At 40.1% G+C, this 22,432-nt stretch overlaps 1 protein-coding gene across 1 annotated transcript in view; it reads left to right on the top strand.

The window, feature by feature from the left end:
* LOC140492220 (complex III assembly factor LYRM7-like) overlaps positions 1-13,906 on the top strand; it is a 48,065-nt gene extending 34,159 nt beyond the window's left edge. The window contains exons 5-6 of the mRNA XM_072591128.1: positions 8,948-9,055; positions 13,399-13,906. Of these exons, the coding sequence (XP_072447229.1) occupies positions 8,948-9,021 (74 nt within the window). The 3' untranslated portion in view covers positions 9,022-9,055; positions 13,399-13,906. The remainder of the gene's footprint in view (positions 1-8,947; positions 9,056-13,398) is intronic.
* Positions 13,907-22,432: the final 8,526 nt, after the last annotated feature.

Raw genomic sequence — 22,432 nt, 5'->3', positions numbered from 1 at the left:
CCTACCTAACCTACACTAGCCCAATAACCTCCATATGCTTGTCCAATGCCCGCTTAAATGACCATAAAGAGGGAGAGTCCACCACTGCTACTGGCAGGGCATTCCATGAACTCTCAACCCGCTGAGTAAAAAATCTACCCCTAACATCTGTCCTATACCTACCACCCCTTAATTTAAAGCTGTGTCCCCTAGTAACAGCTGACTTCATTAGCAGAAAAAGGTTCTCACTGTCAACCCTATCTAAACCCCTAATCATCTTGTACACCTCGATCAAATCTCCCCTAAACCTTCTTTTCTCCAATGAGAAAAGCCCCAAGTGCCACAGCCTTTCCTCATACGATCTTCCTACCATGCCAGGCAACATCCTGGTAAACCTCCTCTGCACTCGTTCCAATGCCTCCACATCCTTCCTATATAGTATGGCGACTAAAACTGCACACAGGACTCCAGATGAGGCCGCACCAGAGTCTTATACAACTGCAACATGACCTTAGGACTCCGGAACTCAATTCCTCTACCAATAAAGCCCTGTACACCATATGCCTTCTTCACAGCAGTATTTACCTATTTACCACAGCACTATTTTGGGTGGCAACATTCAAAGATCTGTGTACATGGACACCAAGATCCCTCTGCTCATCCACACTACCAAGTAGTCTACCATTAGCCCAGTAATCCATCTTCTTGTTACTCCTACCAAAGTGAATGACTTCACACTTAGCTACATTGAATTCCATTTGCCACCTTACTGCCCAGCTCTGCAACTTATCTATATCCCGCTGTAACCTGCCACATCCTTCTTCGCTGTCCACAACTCCACCGACTTTCGTGTCATCCGCAAACTTGCTCACCCAGCCTTCAAGCCCCTCCTCCAGGTCATTTATAAAAATGACAAACAGCAATGGTCCCAAACAGATCCTTGTGGAACACCGCTAGTAACTGCGCTCCAAGATGAACCTATACCATCAACTACTACCCTCTGTCTCCTTCCAGCCAGCCAATTCCTAATCCAAACCTCTAATGCACCCTCAATGCCATACCTCTGTAGTTTTTGCATTAGCCTGCCATGGGGTACCTTATCTAACGCCTTGCTAAAATCCATATACACCACATCTACTGCTTTACCCTCGTCCACTTCCTTGGTCACCTTCACAAAGAATTCAATAAGGTTTGTGAGGCACGACCTGCCCTTCACAAAACCATGCTGACTATCCTTGATCACATTATTCCTATCCAGATGTTCATAAATCCTATCCCTTACAATTCTCTCTACGACCTTGCCCACAACAGAAGTGAGACCCACTGGCCTATAGTTACTCGGGCTATCCCTGCTCCCCTTCTTGAACAAGGGGACCACATTCGCTATCCTCCAGTCTTCTGGCACTATTCCCGTAGACAACGACGACATAAAAATCAAGGCCAATGGCTCCGCTACCTCCTTCCTAGCTTCCCAGAGGATCCTAGGATAAATGCCATCAGGCCCATGGGACTTATCTATTTTCATCCTTTCCAGAATTTCCAACACCGCTTCCCTACATACCTCAAAGCCATCCATTCTAATCACTTGTGACTCAGTATGCACATCGGCAACAATGTCCTGTTCCTGAGTGAATACTGACGAAAAGTATTGATTTAGTGTCTCACCAATCTCCTCCGCCTCCACACACAACTTCCCACGACTATCCTTGACTGGACCGATACCTACCCTCGTCATCCTTTTATTCCTGACATACCTATAGAAAGCCTTTGGGTTTTCCCTAATCCTACCAACTAAGGACTTTTCATGTCCCCTTCTCGCTGCTCTTAGCTCTCTCTTTAGATCCTTCCTGGCTACCTTATAACACTCAATCGCCCCAACTGAACCTTCACGCCTCATCTTTACATAGGCCACCCTCTTCCCTTTCACGAGGGATTCCAATTCCTTATTAAACCACGGCTCCCTCACAAGACCCTTTACTCCCTGCCTGACTGGTACATAGTTATCAAGTAAGTATGTATCATACTGGTACATACTTATTATTAGCTGTTCCTTGAACAATCTCCACATATCATTTGTGTTCTTCCCTTGAAGCCTATTTTTCCAATCCACGCATCCTAAGTCATGCCTCACCGCATCATAATTTCCCTGCCCACAGCTATAACTCCTGCCCTGCAGTGCACACTTATCCCTCTCCATCACTAGAGTAAAAGTCACCGAGTTGTGGTCACTGCCCCCGAAGTGCTCACCTACCTCCAAGTCTAACACTTGGCCTGGTTCATTACCTAGAACCAAATCCAGTATAGCCTCACCTCTTGTTGGCCTGTCAGGAAACCCTCCTGCACACATTGGACAAACACCGACCCATCTAACGAACTCGAGCTATAGCTTTCCCGGTCAATATCTGGGAAGTGAAAGTCCCCCATAACAACCACCCTGCTACTTTCACTCTTCTCCTGAATCATCCTCGCAATACTTTCCTCTACTTCTCTCGGACTATTAGGAGGCCTGTCGAAAACTCCTAACAGGGTGATCTCACATTTCCTATTTCTAACCTCCGCCCAAACTACCTCAGATGGCAAGTCTTCCTCCATCACCCTTTCTACTGCTGTAATACTATCCTTGACAAGCAATGCCACACCTCCCCCTCTTTTACCCCCATCTCTGACCCTACTAAAACATTTAAACCCTGGAACCTGCAACAGCCATTCCTGTCCCTGTTCTACCCACGTCTCTGTAATGGCCACAACATCGAAGTCCCAGGTACCAACCCATGCTGCAAGCTCACCTACCTTATTTCTTATACTTCTGGCATTGAAGTATACACACTTCAAGCCACCTTCCTGTTTATAGTCACCCTCTGGTATTATCGCTAGCCTGTTGATCCAGAGATCTGGTGGTGTCCCAGGGATCCGGGTTTGAGTTCCACCATGGTGGGTGGTGGAGTTTGAATTCAATGGATATAGAACATAAAACAATACAGCACAGAACAGGCCCTTCGGCCTTCGATGTTGTGCTGACCTGTGAACTAATCTAAGCCCATCACCCTACACTATCTCATCATCATTCATATCGTTATCCAAGGGCTGTTTAAATGCCCCTAATGTGGCTGAGTTAACTACATTGGCAGGCAGGGAGTTAACTACATTGCCACGCCCTTATCATTCTCTGAGTAAAGAACCTGCCTCTGACATCTGTCTTACCTCGATCACCCCCTCAATTTGCAGCTATGCCCCCTCATACAAGCTGATGTCATCATCCTAGGAAAAAGACTCTCACTGTCCACCCTATGTAATCCTCTGATCATCTCTATTAAATCCCCTCTTAGCCTTCTTCTCTCCAATGAGAACAGACACATGTCCCTCAGCCTTGCCTCATAAGACCTTCACTCCAGACCAGGTAAATCTCCTCTGCACCTTTTCCAATGCTTCCACATCCTTCCTGTAATGGGGCGTCCAGAATGCACAGAATACTCCAATTGAAGCTTCACTAGCATTTTGTACAATTGTAGCATGACATCACAGCTCTGGAACTCAATTCCTCTAACACACTATATGCCTTCTTAACAGCACTATCAACCTGGGTGACAACTTTTAGGGATCCATGTATATGGACACCAAGATCCCTTTGCACTTCCACACTACCAAGAATCTTTCCATTGACCCAGTATTCTGCCTTCCTGTTATTCTTCTCAAAGTGAATCACCTCACATTTATCTGTGTTGAACTCCATTGCCACCTTTCAGCCCAATTCTACAGTTTATTGAAGTCTACCTGCAACCTGCAACATTCTTCTACACAGTCAACCACTCCACTGACTTTAGTATCATCTGCAAACTTACTAATCCATGCACCTACGCCTGCATCCAAGTCGTTTACAAAAATGACAAACAGTAATGGTCCTAAAACAGATCTTTGTGGCACACTACTAGTAACCAGACTCCAGGCTGAGTATTTTCCATCAACCACCACTCATTGCCTTCTTACAGAAAGCCAGTTTCTAATCCAAACTGTTAAATCACCTTCAATCCCATGACTCTGCATTTTCTTCAACAGCCTACCATGTGGAACCTTATCAAAGGCTTGACTGTAGTCCATGTACACCACGTCAACTGCCCTACCCTCATCCACAAGCTTGGTCACCTTTTCAAAAAAAACTCAGAGGTTTGTGAAACACGACCTTCCCTTGACGAATCCATGTTGACTATTTCCAATCAAATTGTTGCTTGCTAGATGATTATAAATCCTATCTCATAATCCTTTCCAAAACGTTTTCTACAACAGATGTACAGTTCATTGATCTGTAATTACTTGGGTCATCTCTTCTTGAACTAGGGCACAACATTTACAATCCTCCAGTTCTCTGGTGCTAAACCTGTAGACAATGATAACTCAAAGATCATGGCCAAAGGCTCGGCCATCTCCTCCCTCGCTTCCCAGAAAATTGTCAGAAAAATCCCATCCAGCCCAGGGGACTTAACTGCTTTCACTCCTAGAATTGATAACGCCTCAATCCTTTCAAGTCTAATAGCCTGTATCTCAGTCTTCTCCTCGACAATATTCTCCTTTTCCCGTGTGAAAACAAATGACAAATATTAGTTTAGCCTCTCTCCACAGGGTCCACACGTAACTTCCCACTTCTGTCTGACAGGCCCTGTTCCTACCCTAGTCATTCGTTTATTCCTCACATATCTATAGAAAGCTTTAGGGTTCTCCTGGTAAAGTTTACTCAAGTTCCCTCCTTCCTCCTCTTAACTCTCTCTTTAAATCCTTCCTAGCTACTCTGTAACTCTCCATCGCCTCATCTGAACCATCTCGTCTCGACATTACATAAACCTCTCTCTTCCACTTTACAAGAGATACAATTTCTTTGGTAAATCACAGTTCCGTTATCACTTCCTGCCTGCCTGACAGGGACATATCTATCAAGGACACACAATATTTGTTCCTTAAGCCAATGGTACATTTCAATGGTCCGATCCCCTGCATTTTGCTGCCCCATTCTATGCCTTTTAAGTCTTGCATAATCACATTACAATTGCCCTTCTCCCATCTGTAACTCTTGCCCTGTGGCATGTACCTATCCCTTTCCATCGCTAAACTAAACGTAACTAAATTATGGTCACTCTCTCCAAAGTGCTCACCTACAACTAAATCAAACATCTGACCTGGTACATTACCAAATATCAGATCCAGTGTGGCCTCCCTTCTTGTCCACCCTTTGACATATTGTGTCAGGAAACCCTCCTGCACACATTGGACAAAATGTGATCCATCCAACGTACTAGAGTTATCACATTTCCAGTCAATGTTGGGGAAGTTAAAGTCCCCTGTAATGACCACCCTGTACCTTTCACTCCTGCTCAGAATTGATTTGCCAATCCTCTCCTCCACATCCTTGGAACTTTGCAGAGGCCTTTACAAAACACCTGGCAGCATGACCTCTCCTCTCCTGTTTCTAACCTCAGTCCATACCATATAATTTCAGTAGATGAGTCCTCATCAGAAGTTTTTAGCCACCGTTATACCATTCTTGACTAACAAAGCCACACCTCTCCCTCTTTTATCACCTTCCCTGATCTTAATGAAAGTTCTAAACCCTGGAACCTCCCATATTCAGTCCTGACCTTGCTCTACCCATGTCTCAGAAATGGCCACAATATCAAAGTCCCAGGTACCTATCCATGCTGCAGACTCATCTACCTTATTCCGGATACTCCTGGCGTCCATACAGTGATATCTGAAATTAAGGGAATTCATTGTCAGAGGATCCTATCTGGTTCACTGGTGTCTTTTGGGGAGGGAGGCTGCTATCCTTATCTGGTCTGGCCTACATGTGGCAGGGTGTGGTTGGCTGTTGGCTGCCTTCTAGGTAATGGGGGTGGGCAACCGATGCTGCTCGGCCAGCAATGCCCTCATTCCATGAATGAATAAAGAAAAAAAAAAGTAGGTGTGTGGAACAACCTGTGCTTTGTATGTATGCATCAATTCTTTATTGATCAAACTTTGTTTTAGAACGAGCAGGACAAATACCTTTGCAAATGAGGTATTGAACTCTGGGAATTAATCTTGAAGTTCATCCATATGAGTCCCAGGAGATTAAATCACATCAGACTCACCAAATGCATTTTTCTGTTCACGTTTCGTAAATCCACAGCTTGTATCTGTATAAAAGTGGAATAAAAGGAGGAAAGGCCGGGAACATACAATTGAAATGAAGAGCTGGGTCCTGCAGTTATGAACTTGCACACACTTGGGATTTTAGTCAGTTCTGAAAATGATTGGTATGATATGGGACATATCATATTTACCCCATCATGGACCTCATTTGGCTTCTTGTGGTTAGCACCGCAATACATTCCCTAATAAAAGTATAATGAGACAAGGAAATAGAGTCATAGAGATGTACAGCATGGAAACAGACCCTTTGGTCCAACCTGTCCATGCCGACCAGATATCCGAATCCAATCTAGTCCCACCTGCCAGCGCCCAGCCCATATTCCTCCAAACCCTTCCTATTCATATACCCATCCAAATGCCTCTTAAATATTGTATGGTTTTGACTGCTTCTTGTCTCTGAACCTGATTTCAAGGTGCTGGGATAATTCCATTCAATATTTCTGGCTCAGAGACCTCTCAATTACCAACCAAACAAGATTTCAAATGAATTGAAGAAAGATTTAGTTGTGGAAACATCTTTTTATGAAATAAGTTAAGAGCGAGACATTCGAGTGAATAATGGAAACTGAAGAGTTGATAACTGAGATAAAGTAGTGTGATGCAATACAAAGTTAAAAAGAAATCTGAAATGTTCAGGTGCCCCTCAAATATGCCTTTAAAAATGCTCATCTGATCACCTTCTATATTTGGATGGCAGTTTTTTTTACAGAAATTAACTTGGGATTGCTATAATCAAGCATGTAAGCTATGTTGTAAAAACATAGTGCTGGAGAACCTCAGCAGGCATCATCTATGGAGAGAGAAAAAGTTGATGTTTTGAGTCCAATGTGACTCTTCACATCATATCAGATTTGAAACATTAGTTCTGTTTCTGTCTATACCCAGACCCTGCTGAGTTTCTCCAGCACTTCCTCTTTTTATTCATAAGACCATCAGTGCAAACATTTGACCATTTGGCCCATTGAGTCTGTTCTGCCATTCGATCATGGCTGATAGATTTTTCAACCATATTTTCCTGCTTTCTCCCCGTAACCTTTGATCCCCGTGGCAATCAAGAACTTATCTATCTCAGTCTTAAATGTACTCAATGACCTGGCCTCCACAGCCATCTGTGGCAATGCATTCCACAGGTTCATCACTCTGGCTAAAGATGTTTCTCCTTCTATCCATTCTTAAAGGTCTTCCCTTTTACTCTAAGGCTGTGCCCTTAGGTTCTTGTCTCTCCAGCCAGTGGAAGCATCTTCCCAACATCCACTCTGTCCAGGTCTTTCAGTATTCTGAAAGTTTCAATCAATCAGAATCCACCCCCCTCCTCCCCCAATATTTCTAAACTCCATCGAGTATAGACCCAGAGTCCTCAAACATTCCTCATATGTTAAGACTTTCATCCCTGGGATCATTCTTGTAAACCTCCTGTGGACCCACTCCAGGGCCAATGTATCCTTCCTGAGGTATGGGGCCCAAAATTGCTCAGATTACGCTGATTGTGGTCTGACCTGAGTCTTTATAAGGCCTCAAAAGTACATCCCATCTCTAGTATCTACGGTACGTAGTTTACGATGTATAAAAGCTGTGTCCAGAGCAACTCAATCCAGTGATGTGCAAGTTAGGTGAATTGGTTAAACTAAATTGCCCATAGTATTCAAGGATGGGAAGGTCGGTGTGGAGTTTAGATTAGATTAAATTAGATTAGATTCTCTACAGTGTGGAAACAGGCCCTTCGGCCCAATAAGTCGACATCGCCCCTCCAAAGAGAAACCCACGTAAACCCATTCCCTTATTCTATATTTACCCCTGACTAACGTACCTAACACTGTGGGCAATTTAGCATGGCCAATTCACCTGACCTGCACATCTTTATATTGTGGGGGGAAACCCACGCAGACACAGGGAGAATGTGCAAACTCCACACAGACAGATAGGAATCAAACCCAGGACCCTGGTGCCGTGAGGCAGCAGTGCTAACCACTGTGCCGCCCCATCTTGGGCTGAAGGGCCTGTTTCCACACTCTAGGAATTCTAAGATTGCCTAGCAATGAGTTAGTTAATCTTAAATGTTAGCGTTAGATTGGTCAATGTTGAGTGCTTGTATATCATTGAAATATCATTGAAATGAATTCAGTTCTTGTACAATGGTCATTTTTAATGGTCATAACTCTACAGGCATTTTTTACAACCTTTTTCTCCAGTCAGTAATTCACAGCAATCAGATCGACAAGTTTTTGATAGTTAGCCATGCTAAATTGCCCATGGTGTTCGGGGATGTGTAGGTTAGGTGAAGTAGTCAGGGGTAAATGTAGGGGGAATGGGTCTGGGTGGCTTACTCTTCGCAAGGTTGATGTGGACTTGTTGGACCGAATGGCCTGTTTCCATGCTGTCGGGATTCTATTTTATTCAATGATTGTATTCAGTCATGTTCATATATTGAATGACACAGATGGTTTGAAAGTTGAATGGCCTTCTCCTCTGTTTTTTGTTTCGACATAATAATCCTTTATAAGGCCACAGCTAAAAAAAGTAAATATAATTTATTCTGACAACATAATTATTTATTCAGCAAAAATAGAACAGAGACAGAAATGAGAAATCATTCCATTCAGAATTTGAGTGATGGTTTTGCTATTGTCCTAACTGGCCTCCACATTTGATGAGCTTTTACTTATGGAATACAAAATCTGTCCACCTCCCTCACAAAGATCTGCAGAAATGCAATTAACACCTCAGTAGTCATCAGTTTCCATACTTCTAAGATGCTGATCCAAATAACTAGTCTTTTTCTTTTTCTCCACAGGTATTAGACCCAGAAAAGAGATTCTTCTGGATAACATACCTGTCAATCATAATCCCACAACGAAAGATACATAATGTAGGAAATATTTCCGATTGGATTCAGATTATGGTTTGTATTTTTGGAGGTTCTAAAATCCTAAGTACCTATAACAATAGTAATGTGAAAGTAGTCTTCTGGTAATATTGGATCTTCTTTTTTTATCTGGTGGAAAAGCTATGTAACAACGTAGATTAAAAACAAAATGTTGGTTGCACTTGAGGCTAAGCAGAGAAAAATGGTTAACATTTCAAATTTACAGCTTTTCATCAGATTATTTAGAATGATGCAAAATACTTTGAGTAGTAGTTCAAGATTGTTTTACTATATTACATTACATAACAATTTCCAACTATAACCGTACAGTAATTTGGTAGTTATACAAGAATATAAAATAGAATTGTAGTTTTTGGCAGAGAAGAAGGTCACTTGGCCCATAGTGTCTGTGCCAAACAAAAAATGAGCCACCCAGCCTAATTAGCGGCATTTCATTTGTAGCTCTGCAGGCTAAGATGCTGATGAGTGGAGAGTTTCTGCATCTATTACCCTTTCAGGCTGCGAGTTCCAGATCCTTCCCACTCTTTGGGTGAAAATATTTTTCTTTATCTCCGAGTCGTTTAAAGTAAATGCGTACTACTCGCTGACTAAGGTGGCTACTAAGGTAAAAATGTCTCATCCGGTCTATTCAGGGTCTTAACACCGCAGTCAAATCACTTTTCAGCCCCCTCTACTCTCAAGCCAAAGTAAATCCAATCTTTCCTCATTGTTGCCAAGACAGGAAAATGCAATTTCCTCATAAAATTGCCCTACATACTGTCTAGTGTAATGATGTCCTTTCTGTAGTGAGTTGACCAGACTGTACACAGTACTCCAGCTATGACCCAGCTAATGATATATATAGTTCCAACATAATCTCCATGCTCTCATATTCTATGCCAAAAGTTGTAAAAGTAATGCACATGCCTTCTCAAACACCATGTTGACCTGCTTTACTATTTTGACAAACTCAAGTGAGTGCCTTTTCTCAGTGTTTACATTGCTCGTCAACAAGGTGAAAACCTCTGTTCACTAACCAAGCAGATGGGAAGTAGAAGACAGGACTGCCAACAACCAAGTACAAGTCCACTCACAAAAACAGAAATGGCTGGAAAAGTTCAGCAGGGCTGGCAACATCTGTGGCGAGAAATCAAGAGTTAATGTCTCAGGTCCAGTAGCCCTTTCTGAAACATTGACTAATTCTGCCAGGCCTGCTGAGCTTTTCCAGCCATTTCTATTTTTGGTTCTGATATCCAGCATCTGTAGTTTTTTTCAGTTTTTATTATGGATCAATTCATATCTTCTGCTAATGTTATTGTCTCTGTTGCAACACAGGAGAGATGTCCAAATTGTAGAATCACAACACTCATCCTCATAATAATGACAGAAGGCATTTGAATCTCATGGCATAATGAGTTCTCTGTTTCTATTACAGGACAACAGAGGAGCAGTTCATCTGCTTTTAAGTGCATCCAGAATTATACTAGATTTTTAACAAAAAAGTGACGAGAAGGTGGATGTACAGGACATCCTCTGGGTGTATCCCAGCCAGGCCTGCATAACCATTTCCATCAATCCCATTGAATGGCCAAGGCAGTATTTCCTCCTCCTGTTTTCCGTGTGTTCTGTACATCTAATGAACTTACTTTCATTCATTTTATTGTTAGGTGTCGATAGTTTTATTTGAAAATTTTGAAAAGTAAGGGCAAGATGATGTGACTGGTGCACCTATGATCTGTGTGATGAACTATTTGTTTTATGTAAAATAAAGTGATCCTAAATATGTTTCTCTGGGCCATCTTTCTTCACGTTACTGATGTGCTTTTAACCTGACTAGTTACTCTATACTTAACCTCCAGATATTCTTTAACCTATCTGGAAGCAAAACGTTCAGTCATTATCAGGCCAACAATGCTCTTCATTAGATGAATGATGAGTCATCTAGTTTGAGAATTGATCTTGCACATTAATATGTTTGTTCTTAGTCTGTCATCCAGTGTTTTGAGATGCTGGCCAGGCATTTAATAACCCTCATTATATGCGAAGGCGTTTCCTTGGGCATGTTTGTTTTTTCGGGTGACTCAATTTCAGGAGCATATCGAAAAGGTTTTTTGAAGTTCTGTTTGGAGTCTCAACGTGTGTATGCTGTGTTCCTTTTTGTTTATCAGAGATCTGTTTAACAGCCTTGGTAGTAAGGATTCCCCCATAATTTGTTTATTAATTGCGTAGCAAACACTGAATCTCTGAATTCCTGAAGAAGATTAATTGCTCTATTGGCCCACGTTTAGAATTTGATTTCAAGGCTGCCCGGTTTCTCTTTTTGCAGCTCCGTTTGTTTAATGCATTTGTGTTGTCCAAGGGCAATTTTGGATGTAAATCTGAAGTCATACAACTACAAGTATGATGACAGGTTGTTTTGGCAAACCAGATTCTCTACTTTTAGTGTTGTGGCAGGTGATCGCACAATATTTACTCCTTTGATCTTTGAGGAGTCTGTGGGCATTAACTCCAAAGTGGCAAAAATGAGTACTGCAGATGCTGGAGAGTAGAGTCAAGAATGTGGTGCTGGAAAAGCACAGCAGGTCAGGCAGCATCAGAGAAACAGGAAAATCAATGTTTTGGCAAAAGCCCTTCATCAGGAAATCCCAGCCTCATTCCCAATGAATGTCTTGTGCCCGAAACATTGATTTTTCTACTTCTCTGATGCTGCCTGGCCTGATGTGCTTTTCCAGCACCACACTCATTCATGTCAAAGTCCCCATTCCTCTACATCTCTTGATATTCTTGCATTGGTTGTGTAATCCTTTGCCATGTTTGACTTCCCCGAAAGGATTAAATCACACTTGCCCACATTGAATTGCATTTGTCAGTGATCTGCCTACCTGACCAGTCTATTAATATATTACTGCAATGTACAAGCTATCTACCACACAGCCAATTTTCCTATTGCATACATTTCAGTCACTGCTCCTATATTTATGTCCAAATTATTACTCCATTCTATAAAAAGGAGAGGACTTTGAATTGGTCCCTGCAGAACCCCATTGAAATGACCTTCTTGTGACAAAATCTACCAAACTATCATCCTTTGTTTCCTATCACTGAGTCAGTTTTATATCCAGCTTGCTGAATTCCCCTGGATCCTGTGGGTTCATTTCAGTCTGTCTGTAAGTAGAATTTTGTCACAAACATTCCAAAGTCCATGTAATTCCAACATTGCACAACCCTCATTAATCCTCCTTATGTCCTAAAAAACGTAACCCAGTTAGTCAGAGACAATTTCCTCTTAACAAATTCATGCAAATTAATCCGTGCCTTTGTAAGTAATGCTTTCTTCTGTCTCTCAGAAACTAATAATGTGTCCATTACAGAGTTATATTGTCTGGCCTGTAATTATTCAGTTTTTCTGTTGCCCCTTTGAAACAAAAAACATTAGCAGTCCTCTAAACCTCAAGCATCAAAGTTACATCAAGTGAGTATTGTAAAATGATGGTCAGACTTTGTTATTTCCTCCTTGGCTTCTTTTAATAGCCTGAGATACGTTTCATCAGGAACTGATGATTGATCCATGTCAAGGATGATAATCCCACTATTACTTCCTTGATCCTTAGCGTCACAACATGCTGACATCTGAAATAATCCTTACTTTTGTTTCGTTTAACTCAAAAGGTCTGAGCTGTCCCATGTAGATGTTGTGGTAGTCCTGGAGCCCACTTGTAGAAAACTTACCTAACAAATTAAAATGCAGAAAGATAATTAGAAAACATAATTAATTACTTTGTCTTCTACCATCTATTGCAAATATGGTGAATACGAGTTTGTCAACAGATCAGTATTGGTCTCTTTCAAATAATCTACAACAGACATGATGCAAGAAAAATATCAGTAGGTGAAATCAAAGTCTTGGTATACTCTTCATGCCCGTGCTCTTCAATAGTAACTCAGTTAGTTCCATTTACATATTTCTTTTCCCTCTGCTGCTACAATTTTGTTTTCTCTTCGGATAATCATTTAGTTTTATTTTTAGAACAATTAAACCTGCCTCCAACACGTATTCCAAATATAAGACTTCAGTTACTCTACATCATTTTTAACTGTACTGTTTATTCGTGATCTGTAGGTCTTGAGTGTTTGCTGTGGCAGTGGCAAATATAAAATCATGACAAGTAACAGAATCTTTTTTTTCTGATTCCCTCTGCTACATCCTCTGTCAGACTGTTAGATCCAGTGCAGAAAGTTTATATGTTTGTGTAAAATTACATAATTACACTGATATTCATAGCAAATTGAGCTGGGTTCATATCTGTTGCAAGCATGCAAAATTTTGTATTAACAAGAGGAATTGTCTGAAATTAAGCCTTAGCTTTGTATTTGTGTAGGCTGTTGAAGAATGCTGATGAGAGTTGAGTCCACCTTCTGTTTATGATTCCAAGAAAGAATGGCTTAATATCGTTGAAAATCTGAAGCTCATCCTTTTTGATCCAGAAAGACTTTGAAGGTTCATTGATCATAATATATTTTTTCTTCCAAAATCAGCTCTTCACATTTGATTTTTATTTTTGAGACTGATTTCAGCTTGAAGATGAAGGCACCATTCATAGTGGCTGTACAATTGTATAGGACTACACAATTGTAACTGCTTTTATCCAAGCATGTGTATAAAGTACCTTGCTAATCTAACCAAACTGTTCTGTTGATTTACTAACTAAATCTAAAGCAACTTTTTTGTTTAAATGAAGTTTCAACTCTTTTATATTATTGCAGTTATAATCCATGTTCATACAGATACCTTATTGTAAAATAAATCAGTCTTTTCTGTTAGCTTTTCTTTTCAATTTTTTATCCATTCATTTGTCTGACTTATATTGGGATGTTTTCTCTTGTTTCTCAACCGTATGTTGCTTATATCTTAAAGCTAAGAATTACATGTTGCAATGCATGATTACTTACATAAAAGTTACCGATGGTTATTCGTATTGGTATGGTCTTTTTCTTTCGTAATCTTGCTGATACCTTAACTCTCCCTGCCTTGTAACCAACTTCTTCAACCTTTTAAAATGGTATGAATTCCTGATTTCATGAATTGTTCTAATTACTTTCTTCCCTGAACAACATAGAGCCATAGAGATGTACAGCACATCCTGTCTACTTGCTGCTAAGAATTGCACAACTGACTTGAGATGGGACCTATTCATTGCAATGTATAGCAATGGGTTAGGAATTGACCGACAGGTTTAGACAGTAAATTTGGATCAGTTCAGGCTTGGAGGGCCGAAGGGCTTGTTCCTGGGCTGTAAATTTTCTTTGTTCTTTCATAGTTCTCCTACTTAAGCTCTGCTCTACAAATAAATTATTTGTATGTTTTTTACCACAGCAAAACAGTGCTGACTGTTTTACATAAATCCTAAATTTCTCTTGAGATCATCACTGTTCCATTTCGTATAGCATTTACGCATTTAATTCCCTGCCCAGGTGCTACGTATTTTCCATCTGTCCTCATATTTTTAACTGCCAATTATTTGTCCCAAATACTTGAAAGATCTACTTCCTTCTGAATCTGCAATTTTCCTGAATATTTGTGCTGTCTCCAATTTTGGCATCATGTACAACAAGGTTGAATGTATGAAGTCATTATTAAGCATTTGAAATAGTGAGTGTCCCAATACAAACTGAGGATATCTAATTTTGTTCCAGCATTCAGTTGAAAAATAAGACACAAACTGGCAAATGTAAACCAGTTAAAATAACCTCCATGTTGCTTGAGGGCTTTCTGAAATTCAATGAAAATCTAAGTATGGTTTTAGAAGTAATAGGTTATGCCTTACAAACCAATTGAAAATATTTGCATTCATTAGAGTTCAGAGGATGTCATTTATTTCGATGTTTTAAAAGTAATTTGAAGATGTTTTCTTCTGTAAGAATAATAGGGTGTTCAAGAGTAATATACTGTTACTGTTTGTTCCCATAATAAGTTGTGTAAATAGGTTCAAAAATGGGCTTAGTAACAGAATTGAAGATAATTTACTGACACGTCGAAGCTTCAAAAATAAGGTATGACTTTGTTAAATTATGCTTTTGTCGAAAGACTTGCTTTTGAAGGTGTTATCTTAAAATGCATGATTTAACCATTGATATAATCATGCTAGCAAGTTGTGAGAAGACTTGTAGCTCAGGTTGAGGTTCTGGATGTAAGTTCGCTCACTGAGCTGGAAGGTTTGTTTTCCTTCCAGCTCAGCGAGCAAACTTACATCCATATAATCGTGCTGTCTAAAATGATTGTGTTACACTTGAGCAGTCATAGGCATCCCCCCAATAACTAATACTAATCTTTTCTTCTACAGAGCTTTTGCCACATGATTACCTTCAAAAGCTCAAAATCTCTGAGATGCGGTTCCATTTATCTGTTTGAGATTATCTATTGTTTCCAATGTTTGCCTAACTTGAAATGCTGCCAGAAAGATATCAATAAACAATATTGAAACATGACTGGTTTGATGGGGTATTGAGGGAATGAACAGTGTAAATTTATCCAAATGCTGAGCTTTTTAAAAAAAGTGATCACAGTAAACTAAACGAGTAATTGACATGTTGATTTATCATTACAGAAGAACAAGGAAGACTTGAATCGAGAGTCAAATACAAAGTCTTGATTTGTCGGTGGCTGAGTAATATTTTTCCTCTGCCTTTAATTTTGTTGGCTTTTCTGTTATTCTGACATGTGCTTAAAAAAAAAATCAGCCTTTGTTGAAACATGAACAAAAGGGTTGAATTCCAGAAGTGAGCCCTTGACATCAAGGCTGCATTGAACTGAATGTGGTATGAAGGCACCCTAGCAAAACTCAGTGGGTATCAGGGGACAAACATTCTGTTGGTTAGAGCCATATCTGGCAAGTAAGATGGTTATGGTTGTTAGATGTCAGTCATTCCAGCAGCAGGAGTTCCTCAGGATAATGTTCCAGGCTTAACTATCTTCATCTGCCTCATCAATGACATGTATAGGGTGAATAGCCAAAGTCTTTTTCCCAGTTGTAGGAAAGTCCAAAATTAGAGGGAATAAATTTATTTGAGAGGGGAAATATTTAATAATTGGATCTAAAGGGCAACGTTTTCACACACAGGGTGGTGCCTGTATGGAATGAATTGCCAGAGGAATTGATGGAGGCAGGTATAATAACATTTACCCTAGAATCCCTACAGTGTGGAAACAGGCCATTTGGCCCAACAAATCCACATGGATCCTCTGAAGAGTATCCCACCCAGGACCATTCCCTTATGACCCTATATTTCCCATGAATAAGGCACCTAATCTACATATCCCTGAACACTATGAGAATTTAGCATGGCCAATTTACCTAACCTGCATATCTTTGGATTGTGGGAGGAAACTGGAGCACCTGTAGGAAACTCACACAGACACAAGGAAAATGTGTGAACTCCACACAGTCACCCAAGGCTGGAATCGAACCTGGGTCCTTGGTGCTGTGAGGCAGTAGTGCTAACCACAAAGACACCATGGATTTGGATGGGTACAAGAATGGGAAGGATTTAGAGAGATATGGCACAACTGCTGGCAGATGGGACTAGATTAACTACGGATTTTTCATCAGCATGGACGAGTTGGACAAGTGGGTCTGTTTCCATGATGTGGAGATGTATGACTATCGCTCTGATCTTCTATAGAACCACCCTTATAACCTTTCATTCGACATTATGTTTAGATGGTGATGAATTATCATTCAGGTAAATTTGCAGAAGAGAAGTTTATCCTCTTATTAGTTTTGTTAATCCATTCTTGATGCTTACAAGTAGCAGGTAACTTGAACTATACAGTTGACTGACATTCGGTCAACCTGCTGAGTTTCTCCAATGATTTCTGTTTTTGTTAGCCAAAATGGTAAGAGATATTAACTATATATTACCCTACACGTGCCTTATTATACTGCTGCCTGAATGTGCAATTTTAGAGCAATGATTCATGTTAACTTTGAAGAAAAAAAGGCAAACAGCCCATATTATGTAGTTTTGTTTTTGGCAGTCAGTGAAATTGTCATGGTATAGCTTAGAGAGCACCTTTTGGAAATTGAAAGTACTAATATTTAAAAGTCATATTGCTTAGGAACTAAATTCAACTATCAGTTACTGTTAATTTTCAACACCAGATGGCACTGCTGCATATCAAGAAACAAAATGCACAAGATCAATTTACCTTGTTCTGTGTTGTCATTCTTACCTGGAAAGGATTCATTTGATTGTGGTTGTGTTTCAGTTCACCTTACATGACTTATATTTCAAAACAATTCATGTTTTCAGAAATAATGTTTTCATAAAATATAATGAATATTATGAATTTCACAAACATATATTTGGAAAAATGACAACGGAAGATAATTGTGTAGTTTGCAAATTTCCCAAATTGCTAATGTATGAAACAAGCAGAGTCCCAAATCAAGCCCTACAGAACACCACTTGAAGCAATGTTTCATTTGTAAGAGCAGCCATCAACCAATTCCCTTTGTTTCATGTTTCAAAGCCAACTTTTGATCCAATTCGACATATTACTCTTATCTCATAGGCTTTTACTTTTTTGACCAGCCCTGCCAAGTGGACCTTGTCAAATGTCTTAATAAAATCCATGTATACAACATCCACTGTACTATCCTCATGGATTCCCTCGTCACTTCCTCAAATAATACAATCTAAATTTGTAAGGTATGATCTTCCCTTAACAGAACTATGCTGACTGTCCCTGACTAGTCTCCTCATCCAGGCAAGTGGGGAGTATGACATGACTTCTGACATGTGCATTGCAGATGGTAAACATGGTTGGGAAATCAGGTCCTGCATCATTGGCTGCAGGATTCCTACCCTCTGACCTGCTCTTGTAACCACAGTATTCCTATAGATTGAGCAGAACTGAACTGGTGTATGGTAAACCATGAGATGTTGATAGTGGGGATTCAGTGATGGTAATGTCATTGAATATCAAGGAACAATGTTTAGTTTCTCTCATTGATACAGGATCCTGTTCAAAATTGGACGTGATTAGTAACTGTGAAAATAGCCTACTTATTGAGCATCCACAGTCTGGGGTGGCAATGGAATCTAAAGTACAGTTTTATAGTAGCCTCTTTTATAAGCATTTCTTACATACAGTAAAATTTTTGGAACATGATGTCACGTAGTTATGTCTAATATACACAAGCTTGTGCGACATCTGTCCTGGGGAAGCAGGAGATGGTTTAAGCACTTGCTAAATACTGGCTGTTTCTCCTGGGATGGGATTAGAATATCTGTCCGGTCTGATTTTGCATAATTAAGAGGTGTCAGTCCTTTTATCTTTGAAGTTAGCAATGTTAGTTGCTAACACGATGTAAATAATTGAGAAATTATACGTGTTCTAAATAAAAGTGCTGGTTTCAACAGTTCTTACACATTCCTTGGTGTAATTTCACAGAAACACTGTTTTGATAGTAAGTTTCTTAAAGGGAGTAGCAGCCCTATTTAAGGTGTATTTAAAAAGTATAAACTTCTACGTTAGTACAAGATGGTAGTCCTAAATACAAGTTAGAAATAGTTAGTGTATAAGGAAATTTCAGAGAGAAAAGGAGCAGCAGACAGTCGGGACAGTGAGGTCTGCAGATGCTGTAGATCAGAGTTGAGGGTGAGTTGCTGGAAAAGCGCAGCAGGTTAGACAGCATCCGAGGGGCAGGAAAATCAACGTTTCAGGCCAGAGGCCTTCATCAGCTAGGGGAGGAAACTGTTTGATTTCTGCTACCTATTCAGGTCTCGAGAGATGATTCCTAATGGCAAATTAATATTATAATCTTTCCATAGTTTCACGTGAATAATTGTTCTGAGTATTAACAAGTATTAACGTTTATTCAGTGGCAGCCTCTGATACTGAAGCAGGTCGAAACGCTGCTGCAGCATGGGGCTGATAAGAATTGAAAGACAGAAAGAAGACAGAAAGATATAGTAATGGCTGGAACGGATGTTTAATTTAGTTGATCTTGTAAGACTAAAATGTACTATGAAAACACGATTTTATGAATGAATGGAAATGCGATATAGTATACATAAAGCGCTTGTGAGTGCATTTGTAAAGAGAATCATAATAAATATCTTGCATTGATCTGTAATTGATACAATGATAATTTCCTTGCCACTTGTCTAGGTCTTGTTGTATTTGGACATGGACTAGTTCAGTATCTGTGGAGCCATGAATGGTACTGAACATTGTTACCAACGAATATTCCCACTTCTCATTTTATCCTGGTCATTGATTAAATTAGATTCCCTACAGTATGGAAACAGGCCCTTCAGCATAACAAGTCCACACCGACCCTCCAAACGGTAACCCACCCAAACCCAGTCCCCTACGCTATATTGATCCTGACTAATGTACCTCACACTATGGGCAGTTTAGCATGGCCAATTCACCTGGCCTGCATATCTTTGAATTGTAGGAGGAAACCAGAGCACCCGGAAGAAACCCACATAGACACGGGAGAATGTGCAAACTCCACACAGACAATTGCCGAGGTGGGAATTGGACCCAGATCCCTGGCGCTGTGAGGCAACAGTGCTGCCCCAATGATGGAACACCTAAAGATGGTTCAGCCTAGTGCACTACCCTGAGGAACTTTTACTGAGTTGTCCTGGAGCTAAGCTGACTGAGCTCAATTACATCTTTCAATGTGCTAGGTATGACTGTAACCGGTAGAAAGGTTTTCTCTGATCCAGTTCATGTTCACTGCAGTATTGGAGGTGGATCTTGATGCCACACTTGGTCAATTGTGGACTTGATGTCAAATGCTGTCACTGCACTCTTAACTGGAAGCCTGTGCCTATGCTTTGTAATATACATTAATGATCTATTCAGAAAAGTATCTTGGTTTGATCAGTTATTTTTCCTGATAAATATGAGATCATGTATTTTGGTCAGACTCACAAGACAAAAGAGTTCGAAATGTGTGCTTGGATCCTGGGAAGGAACGAGAAGGACCTGATTCATATCGCACAGAAAAGGCCCTTCAGTCTATCAAATCTACACCAATGTAACTACCAGTATAATGTGCTGGACTTATTATATATCCTTGAATATTACAATATTTGAAGTACTCATCCAAATATCTTTTAAGGGTTGTAAGGTTTCCAGCGTCCACTACCTTACCAGACAGTGCATACTAGTTTCAGGAGTGTTTTTTCCCAAATCCCCTCTGAATCTCCTGCCCCTTACCTTAAAACTATGCCTTCTCGTGATTGGCCCCTCAACCAAGGGGAACAACTCTCTATTCACCCTGTCCATACCCCTTATAATCTTACATATCTTGATCATGACCCCACTCAATCCTCTCTGCTCCACAGAAAACTATCCAAGCCTATCTAGTCTGTCCTTATGGCTCAGTTTCTCCATCTCAGGCAACATTCTAGTGAACCACCTCTGTACGTTGATCCACTTTTCTATTGATCTTTTGAAAGGCAAAAGGGCTGGTGGTTAAAAAAGACATATGTGAAACTTGAAAGGTTCTTTAACGCAGTGGGTTTTGGGTTTCTGAAACTCACTGTCTGAAACATTGGAAGAGCTGGGAATTGTCACAACATTTTAAGTACTTTAAGTATTTGTATACTAGGGCATTTTAAATCATTCAATGCTGCAGAGAAGTCGGTTTAGAGTAGATAGGTGATTGATGATGAGTGTGGGCATAATGAGCTGAAGGGGTCTTTCTATGCTACTATATGCTGACCGTGTGACCTTCTTCCTGTAAATATTGTTGAATATTTATTCATTGTGCAAGTATTTACCAATCAAATCAATGTTGATTTTAAACTAAAATTGGGAAGGAGTAAACAGAAATTTCCAAAATAGAAACCTGACATGAAAAGTCTGTATTCAAAACAATATTTTTCTACTCACCACTGTTTCTGAATTAACAAAAGACAATGGCATAAATTAACTTAGAACATTTCAGTGCAGTACAGGCCCTTCGGCCCTCGATATTGCGCCGCCCTGTCATACTAATCTGAAGCCCATCCCACCTACACTATTCCATGTATGTTCATATGCCTGTCCAATGAGGGCTTAAATGCACTTAAACTTGGCGAATCTATTACCATTGCAGGCAAAGCATTCCATACCTTTACTATTCTCTGAGTAAAGAAACTACCTCTGACATCTGTCTTATACCTATCTCCCCTCACTTTAAAGTTGTGTCCCCTCGTGTTTGCCGTCCCCATACTTGGAAGAAGGCTCTCCCTTTCCACCCTATCTAACCCTCTGGTTACAATTCATTGAAAGGCAGATTTAAGGAAAAACCAAGTGTTTTTGTGACAGCTTTGAAAATACTTAATGTACAATTGTTTCATCTACCATTTTTGTTATGTGATATGAAGTCCCCAACTCCTCTTAATAAATACCAGTAAAATCTCATAGTGCAAGATTTTTTTCTCAGACTGGGGTTCTTTTAGATTAGATTCACTACAGTATGGAAACATGCCATTTGTCTCAACAAGTCAGAAAATGATTTCTGATTACACTAACATATTCCAAATTTCCTTAAAAAATGAATATGGAAACTCAATGATAAGTAGCACCAATTTACTCAGGGCAAGACCTAAAATGGGCAAGCTAGAAGTCATCTGAAGGTTAAATTCAGAAGCTTTTAAACCTGAATTTCCCTAATGATGCGTGACTGAGCCATACAGATGTTCAAAAGGACTACCAATATCAAGGCCTTCCATAACAGCTTCTCCTCCAAATACACCCTCCCACCGACAACAATCACTTCTCCCTTTCCCACCAGTAGATATATATGAAAACAAGACACATTCCTTTGGATATATCTGTTCAAATAAAGGATATTCTGTACAACTGAACTGAGAACCTTGATATAAATAGTATTAAATGTATGTAACTTTTTTTCACAATTTACACTGCAAAGCAGTATAGCAACGATAAAAGTATTTAATATTATGTTTTGTATATTAAATTTACTATGTAATTAACAATGGAACATTAGAATTAGTTGCAGGAGTAGGAAACTCCGCCCTTCAAGATAACTCTGCCTTTTAACATAGAGTCATAGATATGCAGCACGGAACAGACCTTTTGGTCCAACCCGTCCATGCCAACCAGATATCCTAATTTAATCTAGTCCCATTTGCCAGCCCTTAGCCCATATCCCTCTAAACCCTTCCTATTCATATACCCATCCAATGTATTTTAAATGTTGTCATTGTACCAGCCTCCACTACTTCCACTGACAGCTCATTCCATACGTGCACCACCCTTTGCATGAAAACGTTGCTCGTTCGGCCCCTTTTATATCTTTCTCCCCTCAGCCTAAATCTATGCCCACTTGTTCTGGACTCCTGGTTCCCAGGGAAAAGATCTTGTCTAGTTATCCTATCCTT

Source organism: Chiloscyllium punctatum, chromosome 2, assembly GCF_047496795.1.
Source record: "Chiloscyllium punctatum isolate Juve2018m chromosome 2, sChiPun1.3, whole genome shotgun sequence".
Classification (NCBI taxonomy): Eukaryota; Metazoa; Chordata; class Chondrichthyes; order Orectolobiformes; family Hemiscylliidae; genus Chiloscyllium; species Chiloscyllium punctatum.
The sequence above is the reverse complement of the archived record's forward strand: the minus strand, read 5'-3'. Positions and strand labels throughout refer to the sequence as shown.